This window comes from Gymnoscopelus braueri (genome assembly GCF_963280865.1).
Source record: "Gymnoscopelus braueri genome assembly, chromosome: 5".
NCBI lineage: Eukaryota > Metazoa > Chordata > Actinopteri > Myctophiformes > Myctophidae > Gymnoscopelus > Gymnoscopelus braueri.
In genome coordinates this window covers 32,357,629-32,385,154 of record NC_137606.1, presented here as the reverse complement: position 1 = coordinate 32,385,154, position 27,526 = coordinate 32,357,629, and the positions used below count along the sequence as shown (strand labels likewise).

The 27,526-nt window shown below is 39.9% G+C and overlaps 1 protein-coding gene across 1 annotated transcript in view; it reads left to right on the top strand.

Annotated features, from left to right (window-relative positions):
* Window positions 1-2,345: 2,345 nt before the first annotated feature.
* sorl1 (sortilin-related receptor, L(DLR class) A repeats containing) overlaps window positions 2,346-27,526 on the top strand; it is an 83,334-nt gene continuing 58,153 nt past the window's right edge. The window contains exons 1-3 of the mRNA XM_080427987.1: window positions 2,346-2,659; window positions 16,558-16,674; window positions 26,569-26,697. Of these exons, the coding sequence (XP_080284113.1) occupies window positions 2,369-2,659; window positions 16,558-16,674; window positions 26,569-26,697 (537 nt within the window). The 5' untranslated portion in view covers window positions 2,346-2,368. The remainder of the gene's footprint in view (window positions 2,660-16,557; window positions 16,675-26,568; window positions 26,698-27,526) is intronic.

The following is a 27,526-nucleotide window of genomic DNA, read 5'->3' as shown; positions in this document are numbered from 1 at the left end:
TGATAAAATTAATATCAAAAATCTAAATACTGAATCAAGCAACTTAAAAACTGTCTGGGGTGCTCCCAAAAGCCTGAGTAGACGATAAAATAACTATAGAATATCCCTAACTTAAGTAAAGAATGTGAGTACTTTTTACACCACTGGCTCATCCTTCACAAAATTCTCAACAAGTGGGTAAGTGCATGTGTGCATACACCACAAGAACAGTGTAGGCCTAAATGCTTGGCCCGTTCAGTGACGGGGTATTCTGGCTCGGTTGCTGTAGGAGCCATTTTTCTGGCATGATTTGGTTCCAATTGTCCACTAGACAGACACGACACTGCAGATCAATGCAGACAAATAACACATTATGGTAATAATTTAAATTATTGAATCTTGAATCACCTGGTGGCCCGTGGTAACCCAATATAGGCCTTCTACCATACTAATACACTTTATGATGGTTTTTCCTTTTATTTGTCACCTGCCTGTGTGTGTGTGTGTGTGTGTGTGTGTGTGTGTGTGTGTGTGTGTGTGTGTGTGTGTGTGTGTGTGTGTGTGTGTGTTGTGTGTGTGTGTGTGTGTGTGTGTGTGTGTGTGTGTGTGTGTGTGTGTGTGTGTGTGTGTGTGTGTGTGTGAGTGACTGTGTGTGCGCGTGCGTGCGTGCGTGCGTGCGTGCGTGCGTGCGTGCGTGCGTGCGTGCGTGCGTGCGTGCGTGCGTGCGTGCGTGCGTGCGCACACACAATGTTCATATTCCATTAATAACAAATCTCCTCTGTCTGTCTGTCTGTCTGTCTGTCTGTCTGTCTGTCTGTCTAGGTGCCTGTGCGGAACTAATCTCGCAAACAGCTGTACCAATCAGCGGCTAATTTCTTGTGCACACTGTCACTATAAAGGTTTTGAAACTTTTTTTATCACTTTTTATCAGTGGTGGAAGAAGTACTCACATTTGTTAATAAGTAAAAGTATCAATACAGCAATGTAGAAATACTCAGTTATAATTGAATGGCCATCCTTGCCCAAATATGGAGTCATATGTCACAGAGGAAGGGCATCATAGACTGGCCAAATTAAGTCTGACATCCACATGAAGCCACGCAGTTATTGGACCCATTCTTAATTGTAAAAAATTACTGGAATGGAATATCAAAAAGTAGTTTGACACTCATTGTCACTCCTGACATCATGTGTACATAGTATGTATTGTGTTTAAAATTAGCTGAAGACTGGTAAAATAAAGTAATGTTTCTGCAACAAACAGTGACATTTGTGGTGCCCCCTACGGGTCTAAGTGAAACAGATTTTGGCCCTGCGTCTGCGTTGTAGATCTGCTATTTTTGAATAACCAACATATATGATATATGGATAAAGTGGTTAAAATCGTTAAATCGTGATGCTGTATTAAACTACTTTTGGTGGAGACCCCCTGGAAACCCCCCAAGAACCCCTGGGAGTCCCTGGACCCCACTTTGAGAACCACTGGTGTAGAGGCCCCTCAACATGTGATTCAAATTCAGGGTTTATCAGACAATGTGAGATCCACATTTCGGCTAACCTCACTCCGTCAAATGGAAGAAGCTTGCGACACACATTTTGTTTCACAGCGTACTTGCATCTGAGACTCCGGGCGCAGAATCGATGACAGACGGAGTTTCATTTTTTCAAGCTACTAGGCAGGTGATTGGATGATCCCGCCCCTAGCAGCCGCTGATTGGTTCGTATGCGCAGCGGTTCGGGCAGCTTTACTCTGTGAGCAATCCCAGACCCTCCTTCCTGAAACCAAATGCAATGCAATGCATGAGATTTCCGGAGGGAGGGGGTGTTTACCAGGCTACATTTCGGCGCCTCCTGCAAACTTTGGAAGCCCATGTAGACCTATCTGCTTTGTTTTTAAAACAAATGCGAAATGGTGGACATCTAGTTTCCATAATAAATGTATATGTAGCCTATAGTATATATGGGGAGTTTTGTCATGATCCAATGAATCCAAAGGGACAAAACATTTTGATTGTATGCAGTAACTTCCTTGGCCAACTGGCAGACGAGCTGCACAAGACATGTGGCGCTGCTGATCGGTCTAGTTGTTTCCACGATTATTAGCTCTGGAATGGATTCAAAGACACTGCACATGCACAGACACATGCAGCTGCAGCTGACAGTCTGACAGAACACAAGACAGGGGCAAAAACATCACCTCTGTCCTTGGCCTTCGGCCTGGCGGAGATAATGAACATCCCTTTTTTTGTATGAGTCGCCCTGACAACCATATAGCCAATCACAACGCGACCAACCGACCCAACGGGCTATGGGATGTAGAATCTACCTTCGCCGTCGCCGAACGAACGCCGAAACATACACAAACATGGCGACAACAGAGAAAGAGAAGATGCTGCCCTCTCTTCGGTGTGCAATATGTGTGTTATTTCTCTGCGCTTTCAGAACAAGTTCCTCCGCGGCCAGCTTTCATCGGAATCTGCATTACGTGCTGCCGCAGGATAGAGGATTTGTAACGATAAACGCTGCAGAGGATTCATCAGCCGGAGGAGGAGGAGGAGGAGGAGGAGATGTAGCCGCCCGTAGTGCCAGGGACAGCGGGGAGGGTTCGGACGCTGAGCCGCTGCATCGGAGTCGCCGGAGTGCCGCTGCACAACCACCCATGCCCAAGGTGTATGGGCAGGTAATAATGCTCAACGACCTTCGGCGTTACAGGCGTCTTTAAAGACATATTTGGGTTTTAGTTTTTATCTCACCTACATTCTCATGCCAGGTTGTGCTTAAATGGCAGTAAGGTCTGTTTGCAGGGAAATCTTGTGTCGTTATCTCACCTCACCCTGAAGGTGAGGGACAAATGGCTCCCTTTGGTTACCTATTATTGTCACCGAATGTGTCAGACTCATCAGGGGACGGGCATGTGACCTTTCAAGTTGAATTGTTGATCAAAATCTTCTATAGTGGCTGTTAAAGAGATGTGTTAATGTACATATTTCGAATACCAAAACGCTCGCCCCAAAACACAGTCACCCCGGGGCAAATCCGGCGACCTCGGAACGGTCGCCACCTGGTATCCCTAAACATAACCTCAGTAAACTATGCCTAAACGAACCTAACCGTATTCCTAAACGTAACCTCAGTAAACTATGCCTAAACCTAACCTTGTTATTCCTAAACAAAGCCGTTACCAGACTATGCCTAAACTAAACCTAACCGTATTCTTAAATGTAACCTCAGTACGGTGCCAAAACCTAACCTTATTTCTAAACTTAACCTCAGTAAAACAGAACTATGCCTAACTCTAAACTTATTTCTAACCTTATTCTCAGTAAAACAAATACAACTCAAGAATACAAGAACCGCTGCGGTGAGCGGTCCGTGAAAAAAATGGGGGCGAGCGTGTTTTGGGGCGAGTCTTCCGGCTACCCATAATGTCTCCACAATTTCGCCATGCAGTCGTATAGCTGTTCATATGACGTCATTACCAAGTTCTTGTAAACAAACCAATTTTGTTCCGTTCAATTACATTCAGTGCGTTTTGTTGTCACGCAAGTCGAGCACCATGGTCAAAGGCAAAGCATCCATATCACCAGGTTTAAGATAATAGACTATAGTCCAGAATGAAAGCATATTCCCCCCCTCAATAACAATCCTGCTTTGACCTTTTTGTATTGTAACATATTGAGAAAAACGGAACCTGCTAGAACCTGCTAGGGCATGATGGCTGTTTAATTTAGGCAAAAGAAAGGCGCATATCAGGCGCCATGCAGTGCCACGGTGAATCATCTCTCCCATCTTATTCAGTATTAGATAAGATAAACATGAAAGAGGGGAACCTTTGTGTTACAGGAGCAGAAAGAATGAACTTTCTGAAAAATCTAAAATCAAAATGATAAGCTTACTAATACACTGCAGGTTCATCACAGGAATATTATATTTGAGCTTCTGAGTTGTCATGTACATGGCACCTATTTCTGTGTGCAGAAATGTGTTTTGCTTTTTTTGTCCACTGTTCTGCTCTGTAGTACCGCAGGCATGATTGTTGTGGGCTCTACTGGAAGTGCTTTTTGCAAATAACAGCCGACACTTTCCGGTTATATGTGGTTCTACTTTCTGTGTGTGTGTGTGTGTGTGTGTGTGTGTGTGTGTGTGTGTGTGTGTGTGTGTGTGTGTGTGTGTGTGTGTGTGTGTGTGTGTGTGTGTGTGTGTGCACATATAGAGAGAGGACCATTCACATTATATGAACTTGTGCACATACAAAAAGCTTACTATATCAAACAGCATATATATATACATATATGTTTGTATATATACTGTGTGTGTGTGTGCATATAGAGAGAGGACCCATGCATGCACACAGCACCTTCAAAAGCACCACAATGTGTGCCATGAATATGATTGCTGTGCACACTTATAGCTATTTCTTTACCTTACTACATTGTTCTGCTACAGTATTTAGGAACTGAAACAAAAAAATGTGGTCTTGTAAAGCGACGGCAGAGCAGGATGGTTGTTGCGATTGTGAAATAGCGGAGTAGGACACCACAGGACGGTGTGACTTGAACCTAGGTGGTGCATCTGTTGCTAGAACTTGCTAGAACAAACCAGCATGTCTTGAGTAAGTGGCAAAGGGTAAAACATGCTGAAGGACAGAAGAGCTGAAAGAGATCTGAGAGTAAAAGGGGAAACACAATGTTAGAGGAGTGCTCTGACTGAGATGCATGCAGCAAAAGAATAACACTGCACAGGAAACTGTCCGTGTCTAACTTGGCTGTTAACCACTTAGACCCTATATACTTAGTTGACTAGTCTCCCTCAGGGGTCTTTATTGGTCCCCTCCTTTTTTCCTCTCTATGCCAAGTCTCTTAAGCAAAATTGCTGATTTACATTCAGCACATTGCATCGTGACATGTTGTGAGATTATAGATTTGCCATTTTTGCCAAATGTTCGCCCCAGGCGATGCTAGGGGTTTATGTGGGGAAGCCAGGTGAGAGAAAAAGGAAGAAACGATAAAGATGACATTTAGACTTGAGGCAGATTCTAAAAACGCCTTCTGAAACCTAACCTAAGTTTTCTGAAAACATTCAAATTCTTACAAAAAAAAGAAGAAAATAAATGATGTTGCTATATTTATAGCAACAACTAATGAGGCACAGAGGTGGGTCCCGGATTGAAAGGTATAACAACGCATAGGTTACAACAGATCTAAATGGGTTAAAGGGCATATCATCAAACTTCGTATCGATCAGGCACTGGTCTAGATTTTTTGTCTGTCCTTCTATGTTATCAACATAAGAAGGTACACCACTCCCCCTGGGATTAGATCTCTATCCTGTCTGGTGACACCACAGTCCAAACAGAGCAGATAGGACAAATAGCCCTAAGACAGACTTGAACAGTGTCAGGTTTCATGCAGTGACAAGCCACCGCCAGGCACAGCTGATGTTGCTAAGTGCTTTGCTTGTTGAGCAGTAATGATTGGCTGGCGGGATCTCAAGTGGACAGACAGTGATGGTGTTTGTTTGTCCTGTGTGTTGTCTCTGGTTAGGGGGGTAGCCTTGTTGGTTCTGTGACCACAACATAACATGTTTATACCACATCAAACGCCATCTATCTGAACCCTACAGCTCACTGATTGCTACACCCGACTCCCAACATTGAAGAGATCTTGGACTGGAAACTGGCACCTGCAGCTTTTTTCTGTGTTTATACTCAATATAATTGTATGTTTTTAAGTGTATCTTTATTCTGTGTCTCTTTTCTAATAGGTAGGCTAATAAATAAAGCCTTATTATTAAGGTCCTTACACACCGGGGGCGATGCTTTTCATGCGAATAATATGTTTTTTTAAAAAACCTTATAAAGTCAATGCAAGCTTCCACATCAGTTTCGCAGAGCGAAAAAGCGTCTTTTATTTATTCGGACCGCAGTCGAATTTTGCTGAAAAAGCTGATCGACAAGCTCACAACGCGTTGCAGAATGACGCCTTGTGAGCTTGTAGATTTGCTATTTCTGATATGTGACACGGCACGCAACCAAGTATAACTCAGGCTTTAGTCAGTCTCTGGAGATTGGAAAATGTAAATGAGATGGGGTAGGCTAGGCTTAAGAAGCCAGTTTTAATGCATTATAGACCATGGTTTTCTCTTTGAAGAATATTGCAAGCACCTAGAGAACTATCATATTTATATAAATGATATGACAATGGGCCAAATCTGTCGGATATTAGGTGAGGTCCAAACTAAGGAATAGTATAGTATAGTATAGTAAGGACAATTGAAGCATAATCAGTAATTAATAGCAGGATCAGTAGCAACATTCATGTGCACACACAATTTCAGGACAAATGTTTTATAACGTTAAATATATATATATATATACGGTTCTTGAGCAAAAAATCTAAAGCTTAACTGCTCCTGTCCTATGAGCAGGTTGGTACCTTGTATGGCTGCCCCTGTTGTTGATTTGTGAATGTGTGTGTGAATTTGAAGTATACGTTGTAAATGCCTTTTATTTACCATAAGCCTACCCTCGGTTGGACAAGTTTGGGCAACAACGAATGCTATTTTTTAAATTTCGAGTGAGAGTGATGACAGTGAGAGTCTTGAGTGGTGAGAAACATTTAAAGTGTATTATGCTCATCATTGAGCAGCTTTTCATTTCTCTGTTGCAGTAAATTCCAAGGTCAACTGAATTTGCCAATGCTTGAACTGCACTGTTTGAAAGATTTATTAATGTTACTATTGACACCAGCAGGCTGATGTGGACTGACATAGCTGTCAGATTGTGTGATAATAGTGTATACAATATGACTACTGTAAACCTTATGTATTGTGTATATTTTACAATTGCAAATCTTCAAAGCTAGTTTCCCCATATGCTAGACATGATTGTAAATCTGAGCATCTCAGCTTTTTGAATGGCATAGTTTAATCATTGATGGATCACAACCAACACAGGGAGTACAGGGGGGAAACATCTCTATACTGAGGCTGCGAACCATTTGGATTTTACGAATCGGACAAATTCATCACTGCCTCAGTGACTGGCCAAATGTGTCGTGTCTGTGTACGTAAAAAAAAAGAAGAAGCAGTGAGTGACAGTCAATCTTTAGTTTTGGTTATGTAGGATCCACTGAGTTGGATGCAAGGCTCCTTACATCAATAGGATTGTCAGTGAGGAGAAGCGACTCAGATCAAAACCCTGTAAACCTATAAATAATATGGTATGCCATGTCTCAAACCAGGAAATGACAACTCATTCAAGTTCTTATTTTCACAAAGTACGATATTTCTGTGAATTTCTTAGTTATACCGTCACTAGTCTCGCGTAGCCAGACAACTATTCCACAATCTCCGAATGCTATATGGAGTCTGGAACTACACCTCCCGAAATCCGAGTAACGGAAGCTGGCATTTCCGGTCACGAAAATATATTTTAAAATATCTTTACGTTTTATTTTTTTATTTCCATTTCTCCTAAACAGCAAGCTATATATGCTTAGATGATTTTGATTTATATTAGGATACATTTGCGCGACTGTAAAGATAAAACGGAAGTGGGGAGGAGGCTTCACTTCCTCTTTATATTTTAATCATGGTCAGAGCTTCCGAGTCCCAGACTGTATGACCGGAAACATTTGAAAATTGTGGGAGGCAACGGGAGACTACACGTCACCAACATTATTCTTCAAGTTGTGTTCTTATTAGTGAAGCATTTATAAAGATCGCCATGTCCATTTAGAGACGAGCCAAAGTCAAACTGCCTCACCGGAAAATGGAAATACTAATTTTTAAATACTTAACCCATAAACTGTTTGACAAGAACAATATTAGTGTGAGAGTTTCCCTGAAAAAACATAGTTTCTACACCTATAGACAGTGTCAACTACATTGCATTGGCAATAGATTAACATGGGAGCAGATTTAAAGTATACTGTATGCACTCCTCATTAAGTCCACGTGCAGAAATATATACATTTATTACTCGGGTTTCACTTGATGACAAATAACTAAGTAATTTAAATGACTTTAGAACAATGCAAGTTGGGAATGCAAACCCTCCCCGGTTATGCGTTACTCGTGGTACCTGTCTGTCTGTCTGTCCCTTTAATGCCCATATGGCAGGGGCCTTCAATGTTTTTCAGGCCAAGGACCCCTTTAGCTGATAGAGAGATCCCCCACTACATATCTTATCTTATCTGCCTGTCCTGGACAGGAGTCTCCGGACGTAAAAAACAAAAACAAATGATGATCTTCTTATCTTATCTTAAAATTGGCTTAAGGGAGGACTGGCCGGCCGGTCCTCCCTATATGGGCATAAAATGGATAAGGACAGATACAGAGATCGCCATATATGGGCATGTTGGTCGGTTGGTCTAGATGTGAGGGCCTCTATTAAATTGTGTAGCACTGTGACCAACTAGTCACCACCCAGGGAAAAGGAAGGACACAGCACAGGGCAGCTTCCTTAAGTAGGTAGTTCTATTCCTCCAAGTCCAGGGAATAATGCATCAAAACAAACGGTCATCCACAGGAGCAGAAACAAAGTAACTAGTCACAGAGTGACCTTAACATAAGTCCAATAAAATGGAACTGAAACAGTCACAGAGGGACATTAATCCTATAACACATTGCAGTAAAAGCATGAGAATGAGGACGTGTGTGTGGCTCTCACTCTGGACCCAGCCTCACTGCAACAGAGAGCACAAACATATTGTGTCTGTTATATCCACAAGTTTCCTAGGGCATTGTGGGCATCACTTCCTGTCGATTTGATCAGGTACCAGGGATCAAATCGACAGGAAGTGATGCCCACAATGCCCTAGGAAACTTGTGGATACAGCACCTGTTCTTCCATTTCATTAAACAATGTGCTGCAGGTGCGCCTGTGAGCTGGCACTGCAGAGCCAGACCTGTCACCCCACCTACAGACGGTACCTAGAACACGCCCCCCTGCCAGGAGTACATTAACAAAAATCATCAGTGTTGTGTAAATGTATGTTTTTTCTTTGTTTACTTGTTTACACATTATCTTCTCTATTAATATGTTGGGTTCATGTTAATGTATTAATTTAAACCACTTAAACCCTCAAATCAATACTTAGTACTTAGAACTTGACCTTTGGCTTTGTACTTGGTCTGCTCTTTTTACTCATCTACACCAAACCTGCCAAAGATATGGGGTTTGTTGATCTGCTGTTTTCGGCTAATGTTCCCCTCAGAATAGGGATGCGAGGGTTGAAGCTCCTATCACACAAAGATTTGGCTGCTCTCCTGTAGTAACTCAGAAGACCCCCTAGGGGTCACAGACCCCCTGTTGAAGACCCCTGCCATATGGAGATCTCTGTATCTCCATAAAATTCCATATTGTACTCCACGTACAGAAATGGATATACAACCCTACCTACCTCACCCGGTTATTCATTACTCATCCGTCAATCTGTGTCCCTTTTATGCCCATATATGAAGTTTGTGTCAGCCATGCCCAAATATGGAGTCCAGGCCGGTTTGACATCAGTACTATCTATGTCATAATGATGGTACTGATGATCAGGGTACTCCATAATTACAGTATATAGAGATTTGCGGATGTATCAATATTTTTGGGAAGTGCAGATCCCGAGATCCACATAATTTACTACATTACAAAATATACGTAAGCTGTGGTGTAGGACGCTACAAAACCAGGATGGGCATTGGACCCAAAAATCTGGCATTGATTGGGCTCTATTTATAATAGGCGAGTATAAATGATTGGTCCATTATATTCACTGGATGGCTGACTGACTCCGTTTGTTATCGCTCATCTACCTTCAGAAGAACTATAAAGACTCCTTTCCCAGAAGACTACGCGTTACCAAGCAGCATTCCATCTCATCTCACTGCAGCAAAGGCTAGCTTGACATAAATGCCAAAATGAGGAACTTGGCTGTTGCTGACGGAACACACTAGCTCAATTGTGTTGTCCGTCTTTTGCCAAAAATACACAGGCTGGAAGCACAGCACAGACCAGAGTGTGAATGCCAGTCCGAGAGCGCTCGTCTGAGAGGGGACGCCAGTTCTGCAGAGATGACATCATGGTTTTGGGACCAACTCAGCTGCTGACCTTCTCTAAGCCACAGCGCTTTTACCCCCTTTATGATAATGATGTTATTGTTGAATAGCAGTGGTGTGAAACACCACTGAAGGTGCTAAACACTCCTCTCCCTCTGCTAAGGTAGAACTATTAGGATTAGAGAAGGGAGAGAAATCTTTTGCCACTTTTTGCCCAATATCGTTATTTTGGGCATTTTGGGCGTTATACTTGCATCGCAGCGCGTTGTGAGCTTGTAGATCGGCTATTTTCACTTTGTACAACGAAGTATAGGGCTAAAATGGTTAACATTACAATACATGAACACCATGAGACTCAAGCACAACTTAACAGAGCTTTCAAAGCATGTTGTTCATCATATTATATTTATATTTAGGTGTCTGTTCCTGTTGGTGCATTAGGCATTTATCTGTGACAAAAAAAAGTTTTTGAGCTAATCATAATGATTAAATTTAAACGATGACTGCATAGCATTTCTTCTCTTTGTTTACCCAGAGGAAAGCAGCTGATGTCAATCATGTGTTTTATATCTTGTATCACTTAATTTTTAATTCTACTTTATTGTCAGTCTGCTTCTCGCAGTAAACAAAAAGGAGTGTGTAAACAGAGTTGTACAGACGAGACAGACGGCACAACCAAGGACTGTTGTTTAAAGTCCTCAGTATTCATTTAACACTGAGAGTTGTAAAATGGTACATTTGTACACTCTTAGAGTTAAAGGACCATGAATGTCAATACATTAATTGTCTATTCACAGCTTCGGCCATATATCTCTAACCACAGGGTTCCCCAAACATACAAACGTTTTGTGTTTGTATGTGCAGATAGCTGCTCTTATTATTATTATTATTATTATTATTATTATTATTATTATTATTATTATTATTATTATTATTATTATTGGTGCTGGTGTCGATACTAATAATTTGAGCCTTGGATGATCAAATCCTGTGTTGATGGTCCACCAGTCCAACCAATATGCCCATATATGGAGATCTCTATATCTGTCAGTCTCTGTCACTTGTACGCCCCTATATGGCTCATATTGTCATCAGTATATGCCAACCATATATGGGAATGCCCCTTTGGTGCCCATATATATGGAGCTGACTGATTTGTTTGCGCCTGATGCCATGACGACACATTGAGGTTAGACAACACACTCCATATTTGGGTGTAGCTGCATTGGGAAGTCCTTATATGGTTATGGCTGAGTCATAGTGACATGAGTGTGACGACGTGGTCCGCCGGCCCATTAGCCAATTTTAATGTAAGAAGAGGATAGCAGCAAGTGGTACATGAAACTCATCTTCTCCTATAGTAGACCTCTGCCCATGTTCCTTATCACTGCTCAGTGTCGGCCCTATGGGGGGGCATTGGGGGGCAATGCCCACCCAGATAAGACTTTGTGCCCCCCCAGTTCAGATTGGCTAGAATATATTGGTTTTTATTTATTTTTATTAAAAAATATTTTACAGACATATTTTTTTCGGGTGTTGAAATAAATGATGAAAATGCAATAATAAAAGGTACACTCTAACACTGGCACCGCCACTCCACTGCACCGAGTCGGATTTGTTTTGAGTTGACCACCTTTTTGATCACACCTCCGTGCGAGCGGTGCCGGTGCGACGTCACGTCATTACCTCTGTCTGTGAGTGTGTTGTTGTGCTTCTCATGCACGTGAATTCAAATCGGAGACTGAGAGAGAAGAAAAAAGACCGAGGTGAAGTTGACTTTTTTTTTCTCCCTTTCCTCCCGCCGTGGAGATTGCGACATGTTATTATGAGTGATAAGACACTAGGCCTATAAATTAATGCTCAACGTATTTGTGTTGTTGGTGCATAGCCTTTCCCCCCCCCTTTTCCTCCCGCCGTGGAGATCGTGTCATTATAGCTGTAGAATACAACTCTCGTAGACGTATTTATGATTCTGACGTTTTCAATCTACGAGAGTTGTAGGGTTCACCCCCCATGGACACAGCGACTTTCAGCACTATACCCCGTAGACACTCCAAACATGTACAAATTGAAAAAAACGGTGCTTACCCCCATGCCACAAATGTTAACTCTTGCTACGGGGTAGTAGTTTAATGTAATAATCCATATCTTTCAATAAAGAAGTGTTTTAATGCCGTCTGTGGCCGATTCTGTCGGAAGTTCCCAATGGGCGGTAGTGACGCGCCCATCTGGTGAAACCCGGAATTACACTCAATGTAAACAGGAAGTACGGTAAACGAGGGCGAAAAATAGCGTTCGGCCACAGACGGCATTAAAACACTTCTTTATTGAAAGATATGGATTATTATATTAAACTACTACCCCGTAGCGAGAGTTAACATTGGGGGCGTGGGGGTAAGCACCTTTATTTTAACACCTTAGAGTGTTATGTGCATACAGTATGTATATTATGTGATGTCATAAGTGAAAGCCCGCCTGTTATGTGCGCAGCAGCGCAGTAAGCTGCCTTTTTTTTTCTCCCGCCGTGGAGTCTGTGGAGATGCGATGCCGACATTACATTAAAGACATTATAATGCTATAATTGTATTTGTTGTTGGTGCATAATAGTAGCCTATAGTACTTGTAGCCCTTTTCTAAGCACTTTCACTGTGTTTATTGTATAGCCTAGGTGACGATTTGCTTGCTTGAATAGAAAAGCCCAACTTGTTATTGCATTGTCCCTGGGTGTGCCGCTTTTGCCATTTCCAGCAAGGTGAAATACATGGAATGTCCCTTCCCGACTCCAAATGATCCTAATGTATTCAAACCTTAGTGACGTTGGACTAACCTGGTCAATATTGAGTTGTACAGCCCCTAATGTAAACTCACTGTAACTCATTCTGTTGACATCCTTCCATTGTGCCACTGCCCACTGCTGCCCAGGCCACTGGAACATCATTTTGAGGAGTTGAGATGTCATGGCCATGTGGTCGTCGGGGCGAAAGGCTGCATGAGCAATAGGCTAAACATTGCAAAGAGTCCATTATCTCACATCATGCAATCCACTCACACAGGGCTTGAGTGCAAACCCAGCAGGACAAAGATAAACAGACACATGCAACCCCAAGACGGGGGATGAAAATGGAAATAGTAAAGAAAGTGAAGTGAAGTTTTGACAGGAAACGGGTAGAGAGAGATGGGGAGTGACACGCAGCAAAGGCCGTCGGGATCGGACTCGAACCCTCGACGTGCTGTCGGGCTACAATGGAGCCTTGGTCAGGAAATATACTTTTAAGTATCAGAAATAAGTTGTTCCTGTTTCTCTAACATTTCCCCTTTAACCTGTGTTGTCATCACAGTGGGATTTAATGAATTAAAATATTGCAGTGGATGTAGTGGATTATTCTTGAATTGTGTTAGGAAGTTGAGAGAAAACTTAACAACAATGGGACATCATGTATCCTGCCTCTACTTTGAACTGTCTGGCATCATGGTTTGTTGATTGACGTTCATGATTGAGAAATAAAGCTCTGTGAGCTAAACATTCTGGGAAATGTGACTTCTTCTGCACCAACCAGTAAGTCCTTCCCCGAGGAACTGTTAAATTAACTGTGTCACTTTAATTATTTTGGAAATCTCCTTTTCCCCCAAATGTGATTTGTTGGCTATAATTCATTCAGAACGATCGTAAATGTTTTGCCAGACACCCATGCAGATACCACTCTAGACAAAGGCAACCCAGCATGGATTTAATCTGCTCTTAAGCTTCTGAGGGGATCCACCAACAATGAGCGTCAGGTGGTTGGTGTCATGAAAATATCAGTTGAGAGTTTGAGGCTGCTCCTCTCCTGTGGTGAGGAAGTTACATCAAAGATCAGTTTTGCACAACATGGAGATTACATGACTTTTTCAGTTATTGTCTGATGTCCTAAGTCAGTACATACAGTAGTCTCCTTATCATTTATTCATTCGCTCATTCAGGCCTTTATGTACCAACCTATGGGAACACATTGAGGGATACATTGTCTTTTACCGTGCCACTAAGCTAACAGTTACTGTAATACATGATCAAAGACAAGAAAAAGGAAATTAAAAACATTTATAATCAAGACAGCAGACTAGGTGTCTGTTTTTTTCGGTGGATTCATTCAATGTACCCAGGGCTACAGAAGCTAAGTAGTTGAGAAGCCAGCACCCTTATTCCTCAGTATTGTGTGCAAACAGATTTCAGTTTCAGCTGTACACATTAGGACTTTAGTTTGTGTTATTCTTGTTCTTATTATATCCAGTGTTATTGTTGTGTTATGTTCCTTCGCACAGTTTTGCAGACCATGCGACACTAGCATTTCGCTGCTTGTACCTGTATGAGTAGTGCCAAATACATTTTCTTGATACTTGTTTCTTGACTCTTGACAAGGCCTCACTCTGTGTTACAATTTACCAGAATTTGCTGCAGCCCTGCAAATTTAGTTTATCTTAGTGGTTGTCAGTGGGTCCCAGACTGAGCTGCTGGCAGCCGCCAGGCGTGCACACTGTGGCCAACGGAGCCTAAAACACGGGACAGATTTCCATCTGGGTCTGTTCAGCATTAGAGCTTTAGAGTTTTATGGACCAAAGCTCACAATTGTCAAGTTTTCGCTAATCTTCCTATAATGATGACACAAATCACAACATTGCTCTATGTTTATTGTGTTTTATTTTCTTAAATCAGACGTGTGAATAAACACATTGCATCTCTGAGCTTGTAGCTGGGCTATTTTATCTATCTTAAAATGATTGAAATTGTTTCAAATGTTTCAAAAAATATTGCAACATTTTGGAAAATGTTCTTCTATAATGACATTCTCAAAATAGGGATGTCAGCCAGGTTGAAAGTGGTTAAAGAGACCGTGAAAAGGGGTGCAGTGATGGTGCATCAAGCACACTCGCTTTGCTGCATGTCGTTTCCCCTTCCTGTCTCTCTACACGTTCCTTCCTAAAGAAAGCTAAAAGTGACTAAAACTCTCTCCAAAAATAAAAGACGGAGATGATTTGGGTGGATTATTTTCTTTTACACTGCTGAAACATATTGTCATTGGAGAATATTGACACTGTATGTTTATACCCTAACAACTGAATTGTACTATGAAGGCAGCACTCAGGAGAGCAATAGTCATTTAAACAAAACTTTTGGTCTTTTTAGTCAGAGTATCATCATTAATTATTTGGTATCTTATAGATGATTTTATGCAAGCCAAATTATTTAGTGGATGCTGTATTTATTATTTGCAAAGTGCTTCAATGATAAATCAATAGGAGACCAATTAAAAGAACATCACTTTGTTTTATGATGAAATGTAAAAGAAACGACAGAAGAGTGAAAGCTACAGTAATTGAACGTAATTTTGCCGTAACCTGATCATTCACCGTAGCTGAACAATGCTGAACAACCCATTATGTTGTTGAGAGATGTTGTTAGTTGGTAAAGATCGAAAACTGACGTCTTAACTGCTTTGTGACCACTGACCAGATATACTTCCTTTATTTGTCAAGGCAGAGAATAGTGAGAGGAAAAGGGAAGGTTAACTTATAATGAAACCAAAGATGCAAATGTTGTCGTATTGCGATTATGATTTCATCACATTGTCTTGCTATCACAAAAGATAGCTGGCATGTATTCATCCTGAAACTGTGAAAGCAGAAGTTGTGTTCATGTTGAAGAGGGATGAACTTTGTCTCTGAGAGGTTGTTTGGTTCTTAGTTTGTGCCTCTAGACAGGTGCAGAAAAGCTTCTTTAATAATAAAGAAAATAAAGAAAGGTCCTTTTCAAAGTTTTCATAGGCAAGCACGTACACGCGCCACACACACACACACACACACACACACACACACACACACACACACACACACACACACACACACACACACACACACACACACACACACACACACACACACACACAGTCTTTGTACAGCCCTCAGCCAGGTTATGATTACATGGTACCAAGGTAGTTTAGTTTTGAAACCATTGTACTTCAATAACAGTCCATTAGATGTCTTTTGTGGTTTGATTATGTATTGTATTTTGTCTGTTATTAATTTTTACCTCTGTGAAGCCAAAGATAAATTTGCATTTGCTGACAATATTCTATTCTTGACTGTTAGCGCATGTTGCAGCCTAGATTTTGACAAAATAATTTGGCTTTTGTGACTGGTTCCTTTTTCCTGTTTGGATTACTTTCTGTTTGACTGTACGTTCAAGTCTGTCAGCCAACAGAATATGGAATCTCTTGAATGATCTTTGAAACGTTGAAGAGCATGCATGAGCACTCTTACAATAGATCAAAGCTCAGAGATGTTCTGTCTAGGTCAGTTATGTGGATAAAGGAATACTGTCTTATAAGATTTTTGTGCACTGATTGTGTGAAACCAGAAGAGACGTACTACAATTAACAGTTTCAGATTTCAGAGATTTAATGTTGTGGCTTGATTTTGAAGATGGGCAAAACTGGTCTCTGTTTTAACATACAGTACAGTATTGATCCTGTCTTTTGCTGACCATTGTTCCAGGCCAACCTGAACGACTCCCACAACCAGATGGTGGTGCACTGGGCTGGGGAGAAGAGCAATGTCATTGTGGCCCTGGCTAGGGACAGTGTAGGAGCCACGGGACCCAGAACCAGCTCGGTGAGTACTTGTTTACACACACACACACACACCCACAAAACAGTCAAGATGCAACTGTATGATATTGTACCTGTGGTAATGCTTGGGGCATCTGATCAAACAGTTGCCTTGGGTACTTCCGTATTGAAGACAAACGTAAGTGCGTGGTCATCAGCCTTTTTTTACGACGCGCACGAAAAACTAGTAATGGAGTGTTTAAAATTCAACAAAGGTTGCATACCTTGACTGATGATGTTCTCGGATACTGAAACTGCGAATAGTCTGCAAACAGGTTTACAAAATTCCCAAACGCCCATCCCTAACACACACATGCAAACATGCACACACATGTACACACACCACCACACACACACACACACACACACACACACACACACACACACACACACACACACACACCAAGCCACAGATGCATACACACATGCAGTCATGCACACACATTTCCATCCTGGAACTTTCACTTTCAGTAAAACATAACTTGCAAACAGACCAGAATGACGGACTGAGTCTGATTCTCCCTGTTTTCTTTATTGAGTGGTACTTCTTGCAGCTATTGAAAATAATAAGTGGCTATTAGAGGTTGTCAAGTGGACTAAGAGGAGACTACGTCAACTTGTCATAGTTCCTCACAGGTGTAAATGGGAAGTATGTTTACAAAGGCGTTTGTGCTGCTGAAACTGGAAATGTGTGAACAGGGCGGGGTTGAATCAGGTCAATGTGATTTTAAGGTTTATTCCAGATGAACTAAACCTGAATGTTATAACCCATTCAATCCGGGGACGCATCTGTGTCATTTGAAGATTTCTTTGGCTATTCAAAACAGATGTACAAGCTCATAGCGCGGCACCGAGTCCCGCGCTATGAGCTTGTAGATCTGCTTTTTATTTTTATTTTTTATAGTGAACAATTTAGCAAATCTTTGAATATATATATATTTTTTAAGCAAACAACATTTTAACTGCTTCTGGGGGTCCCTGGAACATAATATTTTGAGATCGGGGTCGGCGGCCAAATACATATAATTTTGGGGGTCCTTGACATGAAGAAGCTGATATCGTAGGATTTAGAAGACATTTGTTGATGCGTTCCCGGATTGAATGTTTTAACCAGACACACTATACGCTGAGATGCCACTCTGGATCAGTGTGCAGAGTGTCTGGAATGGGAGTCTAAAACCTTTTAAAAGGGGTTCTTTGTCACTCAGAGCTGATACACTCTTTATCTGCTCCTCAGGGATCTAGGCTTTTTATTTTGGCCTTTTAACCCATTAAAACCGGGAACGCATCTGTGTAACCACTTAAACCATTATTTTTATACTTTGGCTATTCAAAAATAGCAGATATACAAGCTCACAGAGATCTGCTATTTTTGAAAAAACGTGAAAATGTGTGCAAATCTTTGAATATATTCTTTTTTTTAAAGCAAACATTTGTAACTCAAATCTTTGCTTCTAGGGGTCCCTGGAACACAATATTTTGAGATGGGGGGGGGGGGGGGGGGGGGGGTCCGAGGCCAAATACATATAATTTTGGGGGTCCTTGACATGAAAAAAATTGCACCACTGATATAGCAACTTACATTTTTCAGAAGCCTGTTAGGTATTTAGAAGACATTTGTAGAATGGTATCTCTTTTTGGGTGATGGTGGTGGAGAGGAAGGACGTGCATGAGTGAGCTCTGCACAAGAGCCCGTCTGTCTAAAGTAATACAGGGCTGTATGGATTTCAGATTGGATTTTTGAAACAAACATTAATGGTCTAAACGAAAGACTTTAATTGTGGACTGACTGTTAACTCTGGGAGGCATTAATAATAGCGTGTGTGTGCGTGAATTACTCCACGCCGGCTGAATTGTTTGTAGCGTGCGCCGTGCGCCTCTGCGCCTCAACAATGGCAGGTGAAATCACAATGGAAGTAATTCTTAAAGCAATCGAAAGCAGTAAAATAGAACTTATTGCTCAACTACAAGGCATAGAAAAGAAAGTGAGCCAACTGGACATTGCGATGACAAACTTGTCAGAGCAAAATGTTGAAATACAACAACGAGTTTGCAAAGCGGAGGACGAAGTGGTGGACGCGCAAAAACGCATACAATCTCTGGAAAAGAACGTGGCCTCCATGCAATACAGGGTGGACTACATGGAAAATAAAAGCAGACAAGCAAATCTGATTTTTATTGGCGTTCCAGAGGGATCCGAGGGGACGAACACCACGGCATTCCTACGGCAGCTGATTCCTGATCTGCTCGGGAAGGAGAACTTTCCGGAGCCATTGGGCCTGGCGAGAAGCCACAGGATCGCCGTGCGCAAAAGGAGAGACGTACAGCAGAAACCTCGACCCATTATAGTCAAATTCTGGAATGATGAGGACCGAGAGAAGATCCGACGCTTGTCACGCGAAAAAGGCGAGCTGCTGTTTAATCAGAAAAGAATAAACATCTTCCCCGACACGAGTGAAGCAGTCCGAGCCAAAATCAGGGCTCTCCGACCGGTGAAAGAGAAGCTCCTAGCATTGGAAATAAGGTACTATACAATGTTCCCGGCGATATTATGCTTTGAGCATGGTGGCACTAACTACAGGTTTGACTCACTCAAAGACGCAGAGAACTTTGTAAATGAAATCGACACCAGCGACGGGTCATCTCCGATGAAATGACACAATTCAGTGGTTCATTTGTTATCAGTCCATTTATGAAATGAGAACCGCTGACCCATATAGAAGATGGATGGATTTTCTGTTTAATTCGTAACTACATATTTTGTTTTGTTGGTAATTATTTTATGTCACAGTGACTGCCTATATAATGTGGACAAACATATATGGTTTAGGAGAGGCCTCAATGGGAGAGGAAAAAGAAAAAAAAAGGCGCAGCTTTTAGATTACAGGCCTACAGGCCTCAATAGCTTGACTTCCCCCCCCCCTCCTTGCTTTTTCTTTTTCTTTCTTTCCTTTTCGGCCAAGAGCATAATGTTATTGATCGAATCCCACAAAAAATAATTGGCTTACAGGTTTTTAAAGTATGAAGAATGGGATAGAAAAGGCCTGCTAATGAGTTGGTGCTTAAGCCGAAAAATAATTGCCAAAATTGTTTGTTTGGCCTTATGTTAGACTTCGGGGGCTATTACTGATAATATTTAGCCTCAAAGTATAATGATAGCAATTGGTGATCAAATATCAACACGAAAATGTAAGGTTATTATTGCTGTTACCCTAATCTTAGTACTCTATTGTCTTTGTTACTATTATTATTATTATTATTAGTTTCATAATTATTAATTTAATTTAAGCATTTCTTCGATATTACTATTAATACTATTATCATTATTATTTAAGGATTTTATTGTTACTTAAGCATTTATTCTATTATTTATTAATTTAATTCTTTATTTTTTTATTTTTATCTCCATGGTATAATTTGAATAGCCTTGTGAGTGGATACATACTTGTCGTAAATAGTTCAAATAATACCCACTTTAATTGCTTTAGTTATTATCTTATACGGTTAGATAAGTATCCTTATCTCATATATTTTATTTCATGAGTCTAAGGGCTAATAGTGGTACAGGCTATTTTAACATTAGCATTCCAATGGCAGGACACCTAAACCCTGATTTAGTTCTATCTTGCTGAATGGAATAGAAATGGCCGACTAATGAGTAGGTGTTTAAGCCAATAAATAAATGCTGAAATAGTCTGTCTGGCCTTATTATAGTCTTGGGGGCTATTAATAATAAGTAGCTACAAAGTATAATGGTAGCAAGTGGTGATCAAATAACAACACCTGAAAATGTAAATGTTGCTAATGTTATTATAGCTGTTATTTTAATCTTAGCACTTTATCGTCCTTGTTATTATTATTATTATTACTAGTTGCATAATCATTAATTTAATTTAAGTATCTTGTTGTTATTATTATTATTATTTAAGCATTTTATTATTATTTAAGTATTTATTTTATTTTATTATTTCAAATTATTTAAATTTTCCTCTCCATGAAATAATTGGAATAGCCTTGGGTGGACACATATTTGTCATAAAGAGGTCAAATAAAAGCTACTTTCATGGCTTTAGTTATTATCTTACATGGTTAGATACGTTTTTTTTTTTTTTATCTTTAATTATTTTTATTATTTTTTATTATCTCAGATATCTTATCTCATGATCCTAAGGGCTAACAGATGGACAGACTATTTTTACATTATTATTCTGGTATTTTGGTATTACAAATCAATATTCTGTTCTTGCTCCTGTATTTAGTAATCCTGATTTCCCTCAATCATGTTCAGATGTTGGGTTCAAAGTTTGGAAAGACGCTGGTATTTCTAAGATAAAAGATCTATTGTTGGGTAGTACCTTGAAATCCTTTGCCCAACTTGAGACTGAATTTAATTTGCCCCAAGTACATTTCTTTAGATATTTACAATTTAGGAGCTATATCCAATCAGTACCACAATATAAAAGGGAAATGAGAGTGAATAATCTGGAAAAGATATTAATGACAGCCTCTTCTTTAAAGAAGACAGTCATAAGTTACATATACTCTCAAATGTTTATTAACACCCCTAATTTTAGTAGTAGAGCATTTTGGGCAGAGGATCTTGAGTGCCAGTTGGATGATAAGAAGTGGAAAAGAATCTTATTAAGTGCAAAGAAAATCACTCGCTCCAATAATACTTATGAAACACAATATAAGATCATCCACAGGCTACATGTAATCCCAGCCATACGTAGGAAATATGATCATACCTGTACTGGGAAATGTGTGAAATGTAAAAACAGTATTGGTACATATAGTCATCTGATGTGGTTTTGTCCCAGAATTGTGAATTTCTGGCTAAAAGTTCAAAGGGAGATAATGAAAGTCTTTGGGAAACAGATACACCGAAACCCAATGAACTGTATACTGGATTTGGAAGCAGAGTACGAAAATTGAGTAAATACGACTACTACTATGAATTCTAACTTTATTATAATCCTCATTTAATTGTTGGTTTTTTTTTATCTTTAATTATTTTTATTATTTTGTATTATCTCAGATATCTTATCTCATGATCCTAAGGGCTAACAGATGTACAGACTATTTTTACATTATTATTCCAATGGCAGGACACTTATACCTTGATTTTGTTCTACTTGTATTATCTTAAAGACAAAATAATGAGTTACCTTAAAAACAGTTATATAAATACGTTGTCTTTTATAAATCCATATGATTTTGGTTATAATGACGCATTTTTACAAGGTTTCTTCTACCTCAGTAATGTAAGAGATTTAGATGATTTAATTTGACATCCTCGAAAGACAAATATAATGCTTCAGGTCAGATATGGCGGTACGTGCAGTTGTTTAGATCCTATTCTTTGTTTTGCTTTTCTGGCATTCAATGTATATCGAGAAAAAAAAAAAAAAGAAAAAAAGAAACTGAAATGTTACAGTTCTGAATACGATTTTTTTCTGTTTGGTGTTTTGACAGACAGACACTGGCTCCTTCCAATTAGTGGTTAGGTAATGGTTAGGCAGGACACAGGTCAATTAGGCTTGTGTTGGGTCTGTTACTGTTTGAGAGGGTGGGGGGAGGGGGGTGGGTGGTTCACGTGTCCTGTGGGTGTAGTTAGTGTCTCTTGTTTTTTCGTTTTTTGTATTGTGAATGTGTCTGTTTTAATGTGCATTGCCAGCAAACCAATAATGTGTGAATTAATACAGATGTGGTGGTTGAATTATACTCTATACTACAAAATTTACTTAAAATCTTATGGTACGTAAAAACTCTATTTTAACCTGTTCTTGGAATATTAAAGGGTGCAATCACCCCATAAAAAGAAAGAAAATCCTATCCTTTCTGAAAAAGGAGAAAGTATCTATTGGGATGCTACAGGAGACCCATTTGACAAGCCAAGAACATGCTAAACTAAAAAGAGAGTGGGTTGGTCAAGTGTTCTCGTCATCATACAATAGTAGAAGCAGGGGAGTCGCTATCCTAATTCATAAAAACCTACCTTTAAAAGTGGAATACTATGAATCTGATCCAGATGGTTGTTTTATATTTGTATATGGGTCTTTGTATGGGGAAATGGTGAGCATATTGAATGTTTACGCTGCTCCAAATATTCAATTGAATCTGTTTACTAAATTAACTTCCTTATTGGTGAAGTATAGCTGCCTTAATACAATCTGTGGTGGTGACTGGAATTCTGTCCAAGATGGGAAGTGGGATAAACAACCTACTGCAACCTCAACCATACCAAGCCCCAGGCAAAAAGCTATTAGTCAAATGTTAAATGAGACTGGCCTGACCGATATCTGGCGTTTGCTAAACCCATATAATAGAGACTATACATTCTATTCCAACCCACATAGGTCATACAGCAGACTGGATTATTTTCTTGTCCCATGTATTTCTGTTGAATTAGTGGAGAAATGCTACATCGGCTCTATTCATATTTCAGACCATGCTCCAATATTCTTAGTTAGCTCTATCTCTAGTAGTGCGCAGAGATACAATTGGAAGTGCAATAGATCAATAGTATCTGACCCAGATTTTTGCCTAATGGCCCAAAGAGAATTAGAGATGTTTATTCAGGAGAATGACAATGAATATACAGATTCCTCAAATTTATGGGAGACGATGAAATGCTTTTTAAGGGGTATAATAATATCATATTGTGCAACCAAAAAGAAAAGAAAACTAAAAGAACAGAGACGCCTCGAACTACTGTTACATGAAGCAGAATCTGAACATAAGCGTAGTGGGAGGGAAACCACCTGGGATAAAATCATAAGATATAGAACTGCCTTGAATACACTCCTGTCTCAGAACGCAGAAAAGGCTCTGTTTAGACAAAAACACAAGATTTATGAACACGCTAATAGAGCTGGGCGCTATTTGTCCAAATTGATAAGTAATACAACCTCAAATAATTCAATCTCTGCAGTTAGAGATAAAAATGGTAAGCTACAATATAGAACTCAAGAAATTGCTAAAGCTTTTAATGATTTTTATTCATCGTTATATACCTCAGAATCAGTGGGCAAGGAGGACAAAATGAATGACTTTTTTCAACGTATCAAACTTCCTAAGGTCTCGCAAGAGGATAAGAACAAGGCAGATCTGGATATTACTAGTAATGAAATCATAGAGGTGATAGATACTTTGGCATCTGGGAAAGCTTGTGGGCCTGATGGTCTCCCACCGGAGATATATAAAGCATTTAAAGGTATTTTCTCTCCTCTTTTAGCCAGAATGTTCAAACACTCATTATCAATCAACAAACTTCCTCAATCATTGCAGATGGCTACTATTAACGTAATATTAAAGGAAAACAAAGACCCAGAAGATGCAGCATCATACAGGCCAATAAGTATACAAAATACAGATTGCAAAATATTAGCAAAACTTCTTGCATCCAGACTTAACCCTATAATACCAAAGATTGTTGGACAGGACCAAACCGGTTTTGTACAAAACAGACAGTCGTACACAAATATCAGAAGATTATTGGGTATTATACAGTACGTTAGGATCAAGAAAACTAACTCCTTGGTAGTAACTCTGGATGCAGAAAAGGCATTTGACCGTATTGAGTGGAAGTATATGTTTAGAACCTTAGAAGAGTTTTCATTTGGAGAGGCCTTTATTAACTGGGTGAAGTTACTGTACGTGACACCAAAAGCTTCAGTCTCAGTTAATGGGGCAATGTCCTCATCCTTTTCCATTAGCAAAGGTACAAAACAGGGTTGTCCATTATCCGCCTTATTATTTGCGTTAGTAATGGAACCTCTAGCAGAAAGGATTCGATCTAGTACATCAATTAAAGGTATTCAAACTAAGGACAAAATGCATAAGATCTCATTGTATGCTGATGACATCCTTTTATTTTTAAACAACCCTTTGTCCTCAGTCCCAGCTGTTATTGAGATAATTAACGAATTTGCAGTGTTCTCTGGATATAAGATAAATTTTGGCAAATCCCTAGCAATGCCACTCGGAAGCACAACAAGCTCAGAATTATTGGGACACATTCCCTTTCAGTTGTCTCCTAATGGTTTTAAGTATCTAGGCATCTACGTCTCGCTTAAATTTGAGGAAATGATAAAAATGAATTTAGATCCAGTGGTAAATAAAATAAAAATAGATCTTCAAAGATGGAGCCCCCTATCAATATCGCTACTTGGACGGATCGCTATTGTCAAAATGAATGTATTACCGAGGCTCTTATACCCTATGCAGATGTTGCCTAATTATGTTCCAATTAAGTATTTTAAATCAATACACAGTATGATTAGCAAATTTGTATGGAAAAACAAGCGCTCTAGACTTAAATTGGAGAAATTACAGGCACCAGTGATAGAAGGGGGATTAGCTCTTCCCAATGTGATGTATTACCACTGGGCATCCCAAATTAGATATATAACGGAGTGGATAAGAAATGATCATAATTCAACTTTTCTTGATTTGGAGGCCGTGGGCTGTGGGTCAGCTCTATATGAGATACCATTTATAAATGGAGCTATTGCACTTCCTGGGATAAGGGAAAATTTTATTGTGAGAAACACTCTTAAATCATGGAATCAGATACGAAAGCATTTTGGTATTACAAATCAATATTCTGTTCTTGCTCCTGTGTTTAGTAATCCTGATTTCCCTCAATCATGTTCAGATGTTGGGTTCAAAGTTTGGAAAGACGCTGGTATTTCTAAGATAAAAGATCTATTGTTGGGTAGTACCTTGAAATCCTTTGCCCAACTTAAGACTGAATTTAATTTGCCCCAAGTACATTTCTTTAGATATTTACAATTTAGGAGCTATATCCAATCAGTACCACAATATAAAAGGGAAATGAGAGTGAATAATCTGGAAAAGATATTAATGAAAGCCTCATCTTTAAAGAAGACAGTCATAAGTTACATATACTCTCAAATGTTTATTAATACCCCTAATTTTAGTAGTAGAGCATTTTGGGCAGAGGATCTTGGGTGCCAGTTGGATGATAAGAAGTGGAAAAGAATCTTATTAAGTGCAAAGAAAATCACTTGCTCCAATAATACTTATGAAACACAATATAAGATCATCCACAGGCTACATGTAACCCCAGCCATACGTAGGAAATATGATCATACCTGTACTGGGCAATGTGTGAAATGTAAAAACAGTATTGGTACATATAGTCATCTGATGTGGTTTTGTCCCAGAATTGTGAATTTCTGGCTAAAAGTTCAAAGGGAGATAATGAAAGTCTTTGGGAAACAGATACATCTAAACCCAATGAACTGTATACTGGATTTGGAAGCAGAGTACGAAAGCGGGTATAGATACATTTTAGGAATAGCTCTGTATGCCGCACGGCTTTCAATCTTGCAAAAATGGTTAGATGAGGATCCCCCTGACATAAAATTATGGTATGAGAAAATTATGTCCATATTACCAATGGAGAGATTATCACATGTATTAAAAGGCACTCTTGCTGACTTTGTTAGAGACTGGTCACCAATAGCAAGGTTCTTGAAAGATGAATGGAAAAGAGTAATTTGTATGGGAGTGACCATTATATGAGAAATCTAATTGTATAAATTGAGTAAATACGACTACTACTATGAACTCTAACTTTATTATAATCTTATTTAATTGTTGGCTGCTGGCATGTCGACTCTGTCTTGTTCTTATTTCTTATTTTTTATTTTCTTGTCATTGTATTTTCTTTTTCTTTTTTATTTCTTTGAGTATGTTGTCTCATGTGTTGTACACTTATGTGTTAAAAAATCAATAAAAACATTGAAAGAGAGAATGGTATCTCAGGTCTTACTGGGTTAATCAGGAGCTAGAATCAGGCAGAATTCAGCTTTAGACCTCGGGAGCCCAGGTGAATGCAATTAACTCTCCGCTCCTCTCCTCTCCTCAGGTATATGTATCGTATGACTATGGGATAAGCTTCACTTTAGTCTCCGACAAGTTCCAGTTAAAGGGGTCCAAGGCGGGTAGCAAGCAGATCATCTCCCAGTTCTACCACAGCCCTGCTGACAACAAGAGGGTAAGTTATCACTGACCATTTTACTGTGACTCTAACCTCTCAAGCAGAACAGGCAGTAGGCTACATGGAGGGTTTCCTGTCAGATGTGTTCCAGAGCACTGGTTCTCCAAGGGTGGTCCAGGGACCCCCAAGGGGCCCTCGAGGAGGTTCCAGGGGGTCACAACCAAGATGACTGAATAGAGCATCAAGTTTACCCACTTTAACCCTATTTTATACTTGGGCGATTCAAAATGAACCGATCTACAAGCTTACGACGGTGCAACGTGTTGTGAGCTTCTAGGTCAACTATTTGGAATCATTTTGAAAAAATGTCTTTCAGATGGGGGTCCATGGCCAAATACATGGGGTCCTTGACATGAAAATGTTTGAGAACCACTGTTCTAGACTAGAGACTGAGCCTCACAGTCAGCTAGATGGCTGTGGTGTAAATATAATGTAGACACTTTATGTGTTCAGGGACAAGGTACAATACAACTGTAGGTGTAATGCCATGGTTTTCTTTTAATGATAATCAACTGCAATTTGATTCTAATGTTAGCCACAACGATGTCAGCGATCGAATACAATGATTTTTGTGTGTTAGTGTTGTGCAATTGTGTAGTCATTTGTGACTGTCTGTTGGAACCTGTGTTTATCCTGTTAGATATGGTGAGTCATAATGTCCTGTTAGGTACTACCCATGATCCTCCACTCAGCTAGTGTTCTCTGGCAGACAGCCCAGGTCCTGAAAGCACAGACCAGTCTGTGCTTTCAGGACACTCTTTAATTCAACTCTTTAATTCAGCCAGATAATCCCAGCTCCTTGAAGGATTTCTAACCTTCACACTTC